We start from the raw sequence: 14,059 nt of genomic DNA on the forward strand, positions 1-14,059 counted from the left end.
ACTTGGATAAAGTAGTACCTATGGAGTTAATTACTCATTTCTTTTAGATTTCCCAATTTTTGTGGAGTATGTTTTTAAAATATGTCCTTATGAGTCTCTGAATTTCCTTGGTCTCTACTGTTATGCTCCCCTTTTCATTTCTGATTTTATCAATTTGTATCTCTTTTAATTAGTCTGAATAGGGTTTATCTTGTTGATCTTCTCAAAAAAACCACCTGTTTCATTGATTCCCTGTATTGTTCTGTTTCTATTTTACTGATTTCAGTCCTGCATTTGACCATTTCTTGCCATCTACTCCTCTTGAATATTTACTTTTTTGTTCTAGAGCTTTCAGTTGTGTTACTAGCATATCTCATTTTTTTTTTTGGTTTTTTTCGAGACAGGGTTTTGATATCTCATTTTTTTATGTAGGCACAAAGTGCTATGAACTTCACTCATAGCACCAATTTCATGTGTCCCATAAGTTTTGGTAAGCTTTGATTCATTTTCATTTAATTCTAGACAGTTTTTAATTTGTCTTGACCCATTTTTCAGTAGAGCTGTTCAGTTTCCATGAGTTGGTAAGCTTTCTGTTGTTTCTGTTGTTGATATCAATCCTTAGTCTGCAGTGGTCTGACAGGAGGCAAGGAATTACTTCAAACTTCTTGTGTCTGTTGAGACTTGCTTTGTAACTGAGTATGTGGTCAGTTTTGGACAAAGTTCTATAATGTACTGAGAAGTTATATGCTTTTGTGTTTGGGTCAAATATCTATTAGGTTCATTTGGTTTAGTCTGCTAGCTCCAGTATTTATGTTCAACTTTTGTCTGGATGACCCGCCCATTGATGAGAATAGGGTGTTAAAGTCTCCCACTATCAGTGTGTGATTTAGGATATAGTAGTGTTTCTTTTACAAAAGTGGATGCTCTTGTGTTTGGGGTATAGATACTAAGAAATGAAATGTCACTCTGGTGGAATTTTCCTTTAATTAGTATGTAGTATCCTTCCCCATCTCTTACTAGTTTTGAAGTCTATTTTCTTAGATACTAAAAATGCTCGCTTCTTAGGTCCACTTGCTTGGGTGATCTTTTTCCAACCCTTCACCCTGAAGTAGTATCCATCCTTGGTGTTGAGGTGTTTCTTGAATGGAACAGGCTGAATGGTTGTTGCATCCACTCTGTTAGTATGAGTCTTTTTACTGGAGAATTGAGACCATTGATATTGAGATACCAAAGATTGTTGATTCCTGTTCCTACTTGGTTGTGGTAGTGGTAGGTATGCATATGCTTCTCCTCTTTTGGTTTTGCTAGTGTGATTATTTCCGGTGTTATGGGTATAGCTAACCTCCTTAGGTGCGAGTTTACCATCTACCACCTCCTGTATTCATTGATATTGTTTAAAATTGACTTTAAGCCGGGCGGTGGTGGCGCACGCCTTTAATCCCAGCACTCGGGAGGCAGAGGCAGACGGATCTCTGTGAGTTCGAGACCAGCCTGGTCTACAAGAGCTAGTTCCAGGACAGGCTCCAAAACGACAGAGAAACCCTGTCTCGAAAAAGAAAAAATAATAATAATAAAAAAATAGACTTTAACATGGAGTATCTTATTTACCCCATCTATGGTGATTTAAACTTTGGCTGGGTATAGTAGTCTGGACTGGCATCTGTGGACTCTGAACACATTTGCACAAACCCTTCTGGCTTATTATAGAGTCTCCATTGAGAAGTATAATTCTAATTGGCCTGCCTTTATGTTACTTGCTCTTTTTCCCTTGCAGCTTTTTGTAATTTTGCTTTGTTCTGTACATTTAACTTTTATTATTGTGTGGCCAGGAGACTTTCTTTTCTGGCCCAATCCACTCAGTGTTCTGTATGCTTCTTGTACCTTTATGAGCATCTCCTTTTTAAGGTTAGGAAAATTTTCTTCTGATTGTGCCGAAAATATTTTCTGAGCTTTGAGCAGGAATTCTCTTTATGCTAATTCTAATAGTCTTAAGTTTGGTCATTTTATAGTGTACCAGATATGCTGGATGTTTTGCATCAGGAAACTTTTAAATTTAACATTTTCTTTAGTCAATATGACAGTCTTCTATCATATATTTCAATGTCTTAGATTCTCTCTTCTATCTTATATTCAGTTGGTGAAGTTTGCTTCTATAGTCCCTGCTCAAATTCTTAAATTTTTCATTTCCACAAGTCCCTCAGTTTGTGTTTTATTTATTGCCTCTATTTCCACTTCCAGGTCTTGAAAGAATTTGTTTTCTTCAACTGTTTTTCTTGGCTTTAAGGTATTTACTCACTTTGTCTAAATGCTGTGTTTTCCCAGCTTTAAGGGATTTATTCATTTCCTCTTTAAAGACCTCTATCACCTTCATATAGGTGGTTTTAAAGTCTGTGTGCGCTTCAGCTGTTGGGGCCCGCTGTGGCACAACAGCTGGGTTCTGGTGGAAACTTATCCTTAAGCATCTGGGTTTAGGGTGATTATAGGTGTAGACTTTGATTTCTGGGAGTTCAGGATGGGATGCTATCTGGGATCCACAGGAAGCACAGACAGGGAGGAAGGAAGGCTGCAGCTAGGATGAGCCTGACGGATTGGGTCTGCTGAGGAAACAGAAAGAGCAGAGAAAGTCTACAAGCAGCCTACAGCCTGAGCTGTGGGCTCGGATACAATTGAGGGAAGGAGTGTAGGAAAAGATGTTCTGTGAAATCTACAGGAAGTGTGGATGGGGGAAAGGGAGGCTGCAGCTGGAGTTCTGTTGCAGCACTAGGGGTGAGCCTGAGGGATTGGGTCTGCTAGGGGAACAGAGAGCAAAACAATAAACTCTTTTCTTATACATTCAGCAAACTTTATATTGCAAAAAGAGAATGAACAATTGAGACAGGTGTTTGCTCCGTGCACAGGAATACATCTATCTGAGCTCCTCTCACAGTTCTGCCTTGCAATGTTCACATAACACACATCAGTTCTGACCCAATCACAACGGTTCTTAGAATTTAGATATAAAATCTATACACTAATCTACTGAAATACTCTTCAAACTTTTTAATCTGCAATTAAACCATCACCATGAGAACAAACTATCCCAAAATGTATCTCCTTTCCCTCAGCTACCACTCTCTGAAAGCTGGAATTCTCTCAGATCACATAAAGACACACTAAAAGCACAGAAAAAAAAAAAAAGTTCATCTATAATGCCAGTCAGGTGAGATAATGCCCATATTTTAACCTTGAACCATAAAGTCAGAGTTTACACATCACTTAATTCATACAGTACATTATTAATTATCAACAGTGTCCCACTGACTCAGAAGTTCCCTATATCTGGCTGATGTCAATTGTTTAACCATGACTCAATCAAAGGGTGTGCTTGTATTAGGCTGCTAGTTTAATTTAGAATTAAAACGCTCGTATTTGGGCAGTTTTCAAATACAGAAATACTACATGTGGCATATGAACTATGGATTTTTGTTTCCCACTACTACAGGAAGAATTTATTGAAATAAAAGTTTACGAGACAAAATGCAAATCTACATGCTTATATTCAGGTGTGCACATGTATATACGAACCCTAACTAAAGCATTACAAGCAATACTAACAGTTCTAGTTACATATTCCCAAAGACTTAACTACTTTAAAGATACATGTTATAAAGACACTTACATCAAAGGCAAAAATGATGAATCAACATAATCTTTGAGGTTTTCAGTATTACTTCAAAAAGCTCTCTATCCCCCACAGAAGAAAACTATGCATTTGTTTATTCTAGAAAAAAAATATAAAAGGATAATGCTAACGTAAAGGATTCACAAAACCTAGTTATATATCCCATGAAAGCCATACCCACTGAAGGTAAACAGCAGTTATGGTCCCTACTGTATGACAGACACACCATCAGCTTTCCTCTTTGATAACAAGGGTTTATCTTTTTCAAGCTCTCTTAACTGTGCCACAGAAATTCAGCAACAAGTTAAGACAACAAAATAAGGCATTTTGATTACATGTCACAAAAGTAACAGGCTTCAAATAGTAAAGCATACTCTTAACATCTTTACAATTACACAATCCGAACATTATACAGAAAGTCATTTTACCCAAAAAATATGATTAATTGCTATTTTCCAGGAGGGAAAAATGTTCAGGAATCTTCGACTTTGGCTATCTTTCCTACCATGAGCTTTAATCCTGTATGTAGGTCACCCATTTTTCCAATCGTATTATACCTAATTTGACAAAATCCCTAGAGTGTTATTTAGGGAAAGAAGAAAACTGGACTTGGCACAGACGTGCCAACAGAGTAATGAAGTTTCCTTAAACAAAACTCCATCCTCCACATAGAATTCCAATCTTCCATTCACCCGCAGCAGGTAAAAGGCAGCAATACCACCTCTATCAGCACAGGGACAAAGCTGAAATGCTCAGAAACACTTAGTACCTTTACCTGCAGGCTCTGCACCAAAGATGTACTATTCTACAAGTCCTTTTCTGAAATCTGGATCTGACTGCCCATCACATTTTTACATTAAATGTTGCTTAAACAAAAAGAGCATAATTTCAGTATTCTACCACCTAAAGATTGTAAAGCAAAGGTTATACATCAGCAGCAGCAGGTAAAACGCACCTAATTTGGGTCCTTGACACCTCTTGTTTAAGTTTATTGTATGATAAAGTTCTTCACAGTTTAAAATATTGTGAAGTAAGATTTTATATATAATTATATTCACATACACACTATGTACACATACTATCTGAGGTGTTCATAAACCTGGAATATGTGTTTATCAGTAGGGTTCCCCACTTGAGCAGGAACCCTGAACAGATTGGTGTGGACTGTCAAACAAGTTTCCAAGAAATGCTTAGAAATAAGACAAGAATATTATGAGCAATTATAATAAAAACTTTACCTTATTTACATAGTGCCTATCTCCCAAGAGGTAATATTCTTCATGGATATTTTTCAGTATCTCTATGAGACGGGATACTATCAATTATCATTTTCCACAACCCAGGGACTACCAAGACCATGCACTTTGACAGTGGTAAAGCAAAATCCAAACACGTAAGACCTCTTGGCTTTCAATCTCCCTTACCACATTTCAGTCTTGTGGGACAGCAGGATTCTCAGTATACAGGGCTAATGTCTAAGTCCTCCTGTATCTGCAATGTGTGTTAGATTTATACGACAGGGAGATCAAATGGTATTTTGGCTTTGGCAGATGAAAAAGTCTAACATTCAGTGTGATTATAACTCAGTGTTACTTCTCCAATCTAAGTACAACACAGCTGATTGGTCTACAGGGGAGCAAGAGCCAATGTCTAACACGGCAATAGAGTTCTCATCCAAACAGCTACTGGTAACTGACTACAGAGACAGCCCAGGACCTGGCACTGTCTAAGGTCTTTTCTAATTCCACATATGGTATACACATATAAATAAGCATATTAGCACAAAATGTACAGTTAGCATCAGTTCACACCCCAAGGCCTTACGGGTGAACTTTAAAGGCCAAGAGTTCCTCAGAGTGCATGTTGTTTAAAGATCGAAGATCTGGCAACTTTAGAAGTAATTTTGTAAAAATGGAGGCTTCATTGGGATGGTTTTTCATTATTAAGGTCCTTAGTGCACGGATGAGCGTTTCTTGCAAAGCTTCCACTGAGTTGACATTTTCAATTCCAGACCGATCTAATGGGAAGTAAGGAAAAAAGACGTGTGAAGGGAAGGACATATTAGCAATAAATATTCTTACTTACTGATCAGCACCAAATTCAAAATAGGGTTTTATATACTATCATAAACACAAACTTAAAACTGTAAAAATTCTCAGCCAGGCATGGTAGCACATAACTCCAGCACCTGAGACGCAGAGGCAAGTGAATCTCTGAGTTCAAGCCTAGGCTAGACTACTAAGCAAGTTCCAGAACAACAAAGATACCCTACCTCAAATTAAAAAAAAAAAAAAAAAAAAGAATTTTCAATGAAATATTTTTGCTTATTCTGCATGTATCTCATATTTGGTAAATCAGAATTCTTTAGTAGTTGGAATTTTGTTCAAACAAGTTTAGAGTTTTGATTTTTCTTTTTTTCTAATGTATATGGGTTGCTTGCAAGTATGTCTGTGCACCATCTGCATGCCTGACGCTGAGGAGTCCAGAAGACCCACTGGATCCCCTTGAACTGGAGTTACAGATGGTTGTGAGCCACTGCATTAATACTAGGAATCAACCTAGTTCTCTGGAAGAGCAACCATTGTTCTTTACTGCTGAGCCATCTCTCCAATCCAGAGTTTCTCAGCACTTAAACTGGATGCTAACTTCCCTACTTCTAACTGGCAAGATAAAATAATGTAGTGCAGAGATATCCCTTACCACGTATGGACCACATCCCCACCTCCATGCCCAGTAGAGTCCCTACTCTACTATTCACACCTCGTACTGTCCCTTCTTGAGAGGGTGTGGAGGGAATACTCAATCACACTGTGAATTGCAAGTTAGCATTTGTATTACTTAAACAAAATTAACCTTGGGTCTGGAGGCTGAATTAGCAACTAGTTGACAGAAAGTAATCATAGAGCATAGAGGGCACCTGGAAGATAGAGATGCACCAGAAGTAGATGGCAGCAAGGAGAAGATGTTAGCTAGGTGCTACTCAACCTCTCTGAGCTAGCAGGTTTTCACCCCAGCGTTTGAATCTTGAAACTATTTATAAAAGGAACGATAGAGATTTAGTTAAAGCTATCTTTAGCAGCAGCAGCAGCAGCAGAACTAATGCCTGCAGGGACAGAACTCCCATCAGGCTACAGGACTCTACCAGAAAAGCAGCCCGGTAACAGAGTCATAATTGCTGGATGAAATAGCAGTAGGTTAAGGTACAGCCACTGTGCTGAAGAGAAAACAGGAGGGCTGGTTGCCGGGTGCACGTCTTTAATCCCAGCACTCGGGAGGCAGAGGCAGGCAGATCTCTGTGAGTTCCAGACCAGCCTGGTCTACAAGAGCTAGTTCCAGGACAGGCTCCAAAGCCACAGAGAAACCCTGTCTTGAAAAACAAAAAAAGAAAAAGAAAAAAGAAAACAGGAGGGCTAGACTTACTGGTTTCCATATAAAAAATAAAATGTGGCCGTGGAGAGGGGCAACGTGCACCTTAATGGCTACTATCTGAATGAGATACCTTGCGAGGAACTTGTTAACCTAGATGAAAGGTGCCAGAGAAACTGGGAACATCACTGTGAGTCATGAAGAAACACCACGTAAGGACTCAGACATCCTGTCACTCAATTCAAACAGCAAGTAACCCCATAGTCAGTTCACATTAGACAACCCTTTTTTCTGACAGGGTGTAGAATCTGAGGCACAGAGGATGAAGACTTGAGCCAGCCTGCTTACCTGCAGATACCAGAACCACCGCTGTGAACAAGCTCATCTCCTCATCACTGAGCTGGAGGGCATTCAGCTTCTCACTAAACTCAAACATAGAGCTGAGTAGATCCCCTGCTCCCATTGAGTGCAGGTCATCCACACTGTACTTCTTCCCACTTAGAAAGGTGACAGTCCGCTCCTTTGCATCAAATAATGAAGCAAATCGTACCATCAGAACCTGGAAGGCAGAAAATTCAAACGTATTTAGAGAAGTTCATTCAGAAAACTAAGATGTAACTATTCATGTCAGTTAAGAAACATCTACCTATAAAAGAAACTTTATAAAGGAGAAACTGAATTTATATCGAGAACCACTTTAAAGGCAAACTCTCCACAAAAGCAATAAATATCCCAACATCAGAAGAAAGTCTAGATAGCAATGACAAGTTGTTAAAGACTGAACCCCTATAAGCAAACATTCAGAAATGCAAATATAAAATTAAAGTGAACAATGAACTAATAAATGGAGTCTGACCAAAGGTATTTAAGAAACTCTTCAGGGTCCCAAGCATGTTTCAGGTTTCTCTCTATGCCCTGAGGGAAATCCTATTTCAACGGAGTATCACTCAAAATACCAAAGGCAGCCAAGGAAAACAGCACACAAGCTCTACTTAGACCCAGAGTCTACACCTAAGACAGCCATCACAGCAAGTGACTCAAGCCAGTCAATGCCTCTATCTCACAACTAAGGCATTCCCCCCACCCACTCTCTGACACTATTACTGTCTATGTCTCTTTTACAAGGGAAGATGCACTGCACTTTCTTCTATAAGGCCCTAAGCAAAGGTGGATTGCTCAATTTAAAAGAAGTGATATCTCCTGTGATAATCGTACCAATTGCTTTGGAGAATAGTCAGAAGGTGGAAGAAACATAAATCTTGAAGCCCAGGACCCATGTTGAAGTCCAAAAGTCTCTTCACCTCTCTGGGTCACAAGTTCCTCTCCCAAGCCAAATCTGAGTCAACCTCTGACTTCCTTTTGACTTGACAACTTAGGTCTCACTGTATTCCTTTACACTGAAAGGCCCAACCTTTGTTGCTACTCGATTACTCTATGGATGGTTTATTATCAAAATGGTGCTTCTATGTTCTAGTTCAGGCGGCCTAGGAAGCAGAGCCTGACGCAAAAGCTTCTGTGGTCAGCACTTAACACCAAGAGTACCTTACAGTTTAGTTATGTAGGACTCACCAGGGGATAGTCAATATATGTTTGGTCTATTCTCACACTGCTCAGAGTTCAGAAGTGTGGCCACTAGATGTTCACTTCTTACTGTCCCTCATATTTCAGAGCTCCCACCTAGAAGCCACCAGTTGCCAGCCCACCTACACAACAGGCAGCCATGGCAGTCCAAGTGCAGAAACAAAGCATCTCTGCCAGAGATGCTGAAATGGAGAGTGGGGAAAGCAGAGCATCATGGCACACCTCTAACTCTACCAAGTAGGAGGCAGAGATGGTACCTACAGCATTTGAGGCATTCTAGGCTACACAGACTCTTCCTCAAAAACAATGATGAAAACAAGCAGTCAAGAACTCTAGAAAGGGCAGCAAAAGGGTATCTACTGAGCCCCTAAAAAGCCTACAATCTCCTCAAAGTAAAACCCTATTCTAGTCTCCTTTCTCAGATTTTGGTGTGTGTTTTGGAGACACAGAGCCTCATGTAACCTGGCTTTCCTGGAACTCAAGAGATCCACCTGGTTCTGCCTCTGCCTTCTGAAAGCAGAGACTAAAGGCATGCACCACCAAACCCAGCCCATTCTTCTGTATTGAATGTATTAAACACCAGACTCAGCTTTTAAGCGTCTAACACTAAACAAAAAACCAGTAAAACTACACCTAAAACCACCACGAGAATTTGGAACTCACATGCTGGGTGGAGTTCAACACTTCCTGTCCCAAGAAGCTCAATGCACCTATCCTTTCTTCAGAGCCCTTGGAGAGTCATTGCTTTGTTAGAGACTCTGAACTATAAACATTTATTTAGAAAAGAAAACAACAACAAAAAAAAAAAAAACAAGGTAGGCAGGTGGGCTTTGGGTCAACAGTCAGAATAAACAAAACCTACCTCAAAAGTGCCAGCTTTTAAAAGGTTGACCTGATCATGTTGAGACAGATCTCGGAACCCGGGAATGCGTTTCGCAAATTCCACCACTTCCTTCACTGCCGGTGTGAAACTCATTGAAAATTCTTCCCAGACTTCATGCCCAGATTTCTGAGGATCCACATATGGAGACTTGCTCATAGGACAAACCTAATTTACAGGAAACAGAAAAACTCTTCAATTGTGAGGGGTGACAAAGAACTCAAAGTGTCATCTCAATCATGAGAAACCTCAACATGAGAAACTCCCTAACTTAAGCAAGGTCTCCAATTACCCGTTCTCTGTGTGCATCTCCTCAACAAAGGAAACCTCACAGCAATAAATACAGTTACACAAGTCAGGGTAGTAAGGAAATGTGTGAATCCTAAGCAACGTAAGGTGGGTAAACACTTTAAAAACAGAGGCTTTATAGATCACATATTCAGGCTGGAGATGACTTAGCAGTAAATACTGCTCTTCCAAAGACCCAAGTTCAGTTCCCAGCACACATGTCCAAGGCTCATGACTGCCTGTTAGCTGTGGCTTCAGGGGATCTAACATCTCTAGCCTCCTCCAGCACTTTCACACATGTGCACATACCCACACTCATACACACACGTAATTAAAAATAAAAATAGCCAGATGTGGTGGCACATGAGTTTAATCCCAGCAAAAGGGAGGCAAGGGCATGAAGATTTTGAGTTGGAGGCCAATTGGTACACACAGTGGGTTTGAGGTCAACCTTAAGAATACAGTGAGACCCTGTCTCAAAACAAAAACAATAATAAATGTTTTAAGTAAAATAGAAACCACATATCCTTTAAATTTAAAAAGCCTTGTGCAGGGCAGTGGTGGCACATGCTTTTAATCCTAGCACTTGGTAGGCAGAGGCATAAAGAGCTCTGTAAGTTTGAAGCCAGCCTGGTCTATACAGTGAGTTCCAGGACACCCAGGGCTATTACACAGAGAAACCCTTTTAATAATAAATTAAATAAACAAATAGCCTTGTAAAGCTATGAGTAGTGGCTCACACCTTTAATCCCACTACTAGGGAAGCAGAAGCAGGTGCATCTCTACAAGTTGCAGCCTGATTTACACAGTCCCAGACAAGTCAAGGCTCTACACACGACCTTGCCTGAATGAATGAATCAATCAATCAATCAATGAATCAATGAATGAATGAGCAAGCCAGTCAGCCCTGTAAACCAAGTGTGATGACACACACCTTTAACTTTAGCACTAGAAAGGCAGAGGCAGGCAAATCTTTGAGTCCCAGTCCAGCCAGGACCACAGGAGACTCTGTCTCAATTATACTTTAAAAAGTCTTAAGGTAACCTAATTTAAACAGCCATGGATGTTTAAGGGGTAACCTAGGAAAAAGCACTGTCTAAAACAAGCTATTTCAAAACCCTCTTGCAAGGGCCTAAGTGTACTTTACACCACTGCTGCCACCTCACGTAGGCATGAAGTTTTGAGAACAAATCTTCCCATGTGTTTCTCACCCTGGTTATTATGGCCAAGTGCAATGATCTGGGAATCTGGTATTTAGAGCTGCATCTCACTCAGTCCCTAAGTCTTTCCTCAGACGAGTAGGAGCCTCAGAAAGGCTCAGTGCCTTATCCAAACACAAGTGAGGTCATAAATTTCTACTTACTTCCTGCTTCAAAACTCTTCTGTATCTCAGTAAACAAACACACTGCACACTCTAAAAAAAGGCAGCATAAGGTCCCTCATTTAAGAGGGTCACTGGTCCTTTATCTCACTAACAATGGTGACCAAGGACCTCCACTGCTCAGTTAGGAAACAAAGGGACTGGATACCAGGTACACCTTCCCAACAGGAACTGAAGGAAGTCAAAGTAGTTATAGAAACACTAAAGCAACATGAAGCATGTATCATATAGTCTATTATTAAAACTAACCTTTATTCCAATTTCCACTAAACACAGCAATCTAGAAATTGAGATGATTCTTAAGCCTGGAGACTGCTATGAAACCAGAACCTAAAAGTCCCCAAGTGTCTGAAGTAAGAAGCTAAGGACGAGCATAACCAAGTGTAAGGGCACCTTCCAGAGTCACACTCAGACACTGGCAAGAGACAAAAGAAAACCGAACACTAACACTGGCATAGAATCAACTATTTTTAAGATGGAAAAAAAAAAGATAATGTCATTACCTGGCAGTTGAACAATACAAGCACTATCAAAGGATCTCATGGTTTAAACTAGAAGTGGCATAGTACTGCTGCTTTGATGAAATTCTGGCTGAACAGAAACACTGTATTTTTGTGGAGAATGTTGAATTTGATGTAAAAAAAATTGAATGATATGAATAATATTACCTTATCTAAGGATAAAATCTTAGAAACTAGGCGATTAAATTATTCTTTAATTCTCAAACCGTAAAATAGCTATCTCCAAAGCTCTTTCTACATTGTAAGTAAAGAGATTTTAAAAAACCTCTCTGCTAAGCAGTGCTGCACCCTGAAATCCCAATGATCCATAAGATCACTGGAACCCAAGGGCTCAAGCCAGTCTGGTCAATACAGCAAGACTGTCCTGGTCAGGCGGTGGTGGCGCACGCCTTTAATCCCAGCACTTGGGAGGCTGAGGCAGGTGGATCTCTGTGGGTTCAAGACCGGCCTGGTCTACAAGAGCTAGTTCCAGGACAGGCTCCAAAACCAGAGAAACCCTGTCTCAAAAAAGCCAAAAAAAAAAAAAAAAAGACTGTCCTCACAAAGAACAAAACCCTCTCCAAAGAAATCAAAGAAGCTAAAAGAGATCAACTCTTTTGAGAAAGATCCCAAAGCTAATGAAATACTAATTGATCAGAACACATAAATTTCCAGAGATTTCCAAGAATTATAGAATTAATTCTGTATAAATTATATTTTATACAAATCTTAATTAACCCTACAGTAGTAATAAAAGCACAAACTTGTACCTATTGCTGTATGAAATTAAGTTACTCTATAAACACTGCTTATTAACATTATTCCACTAAAAAATACTACACAAAGGTTTCTAGAAATCCTGATTGAGCTTTCTGACCCACTCCCAAGTAGGCATACCACCCCACCCCCAAAAGAAAACCTTCCAAGCTTTCCTTGATACAAGGCGAGCAAAGAATCGATTTCACTATACCAGATGCATCCTCCCTCCAGTGTTGCACAGGTAACTATTCTTGTTCTCATTATGAGAAAATCCATCTACTGGAACTCTATCACAGACTCTGTGAGTATAAGCACTGGAGAAGTTCACACAGTGTCCATTTGCAATACAAATGGCATGCCCATTTGGGTAATGCATTATGTTCCTCCCTTTGTACTGTCCACTGAGATGCTGTTGACTCTCACTAGAGGGAAAGTGGCTGTGAAGCCCGCTGCCACAGTGATCATGATTTAAATTATATTGCTCCATGTTCCTGGGGATCCGTTCTCCTCTCTGGAGTGGCATGCTCTCAACTGAGTTTTCTCGATGCTCTTGATTATAGAGAAAGGTATCCTTGTGGGCTCTGGTCACCATGCCAATCACTTCCTCTTTTGCAAAATCAGAAGAGGGAGGAGGAGAACTTTTGAGGTTTTCTTGCTCCAGCTGGGGCTTGGGCCGTAGCTGTTCCTGAGCTGTTAGGGATGACTGTTCATGACACTCTGCTAAGGTGTCATTTTGCAGGTGGCCACTGAATTGGCTGTTCATCATGGTCTTCATTGCACTTTGCATTTCAATTAGCATTCTCTGTTTTTCACGCTTAGGAATCCGGCCAAATCGAACAGCTATCAAAGAAAAAGATAGTTAGCATCTACATTCTAATTAATAAGCTCTGTTTATCTAAAATAATGACATAAAACTACCTCTGAAAGCCATGGCCTCTTGTTATTTAAGTCACACATATCTTTGGCTTAAATTTTTCTAGATTTGGTCTTAGGAAATAGGACAGAAGAGAAAACTTCCCATTGTTTTCTCTCCCAAAACAACAGGGAAGGAAAACATGTACTTCTTGGGTATTTCCAAAGCAAAACCTCTAGAAGCATGGAAATAATAACTAATGAATAACTAATAAATAATTCACCACAGTGGAGAGTACACCAGGACCTTACTAAAGACAGACACACCAAAGAACAACCAGGGCTACACTGCGAGACCCCATCTCAAAAAAAAATTTTAAAAAGACCAAGATAGCTGAGAAGATGACTCAGCAGATAAAAGTACTGTCCCCAAGCTGGTGACACACAGGAAGGACAACTCCCAAAAGCTGTCTTCTGGCCTTCACATGTATGCGAAGTTACACACATGCCCACATACATACACAAAATAAACATGACGCAAAAAGGAGCTGGAAGGGAGCCCTCACTGTTCTTGCAAATGACTGGATTCAATCTCATCACCCACACGGTGGCTCTTAATCATCTGTAACTCCAGTTCCAGGGACTCTGACACCATCTTCTGTCCTCAGCAAACACTAGGTGCCCACATGGTATGGTATGTATATACACATAAACACATACAGCTCAAAAAAAATACATAAGTAAATAAATCTAAATAAGAAATGGGCTTCCATCCTTGGACTTCCCACAGGTCAGGGAGCCCTGATGGCTCT

The 14,059-nt window shown here is 40.0% G+C and overlaps 1 protein-coding gene across 1 annotated transcript in view; it reads right to left on the bottom strand.

The window, feature by feature from the left end:
- Positions 1-3,348: 3,348 nt before the first annotated feature.
- Positions 3,349-14,059, bottom strand: part of Nr1d2 (nuclear receptor subfamily 1 group D member 2) — a 26,057-nt gene continuing 15,346 nt past the window's right edge. Inside the window, exons 5-8 of the mRNA XM_005348560.3 lie at positions 12,607-13,235; positions 9,450-9,635; positions 7,355-7,565; positions 3,349-5,657 (exon numbers count right to left, since the gene is read on the bottom strand). Coding sequence (XP_005348617.1) covers positions 5,461-5,657; positions 7,355-7,565; positions 9,450-9,635; positions 12,607-13,235 — 1,223 coding nt within the window. The 3' untranslated portion in view covers positions 3,349-5,460. The remainder of the gene's footprint in view (positions 5,658-7,354; positions 7,566-9,449; positions 9,636-12,606; positions 13,236-14,059) is intronic.

Source organism: Microtus ochrogaster, chromosome 6 (genome assembly GCF_000317375.1).
Source record: "Microtus ochrogaster isolate Prairie Vole_2 chromosome 6, MicOch1.0, whole genome shotgun sequence".
NCBI lineage: Eukaryota > Metazoa > Chordata > Mammalia > Rodentia > Cricetidae > Microtus > Microtus ochrogaster.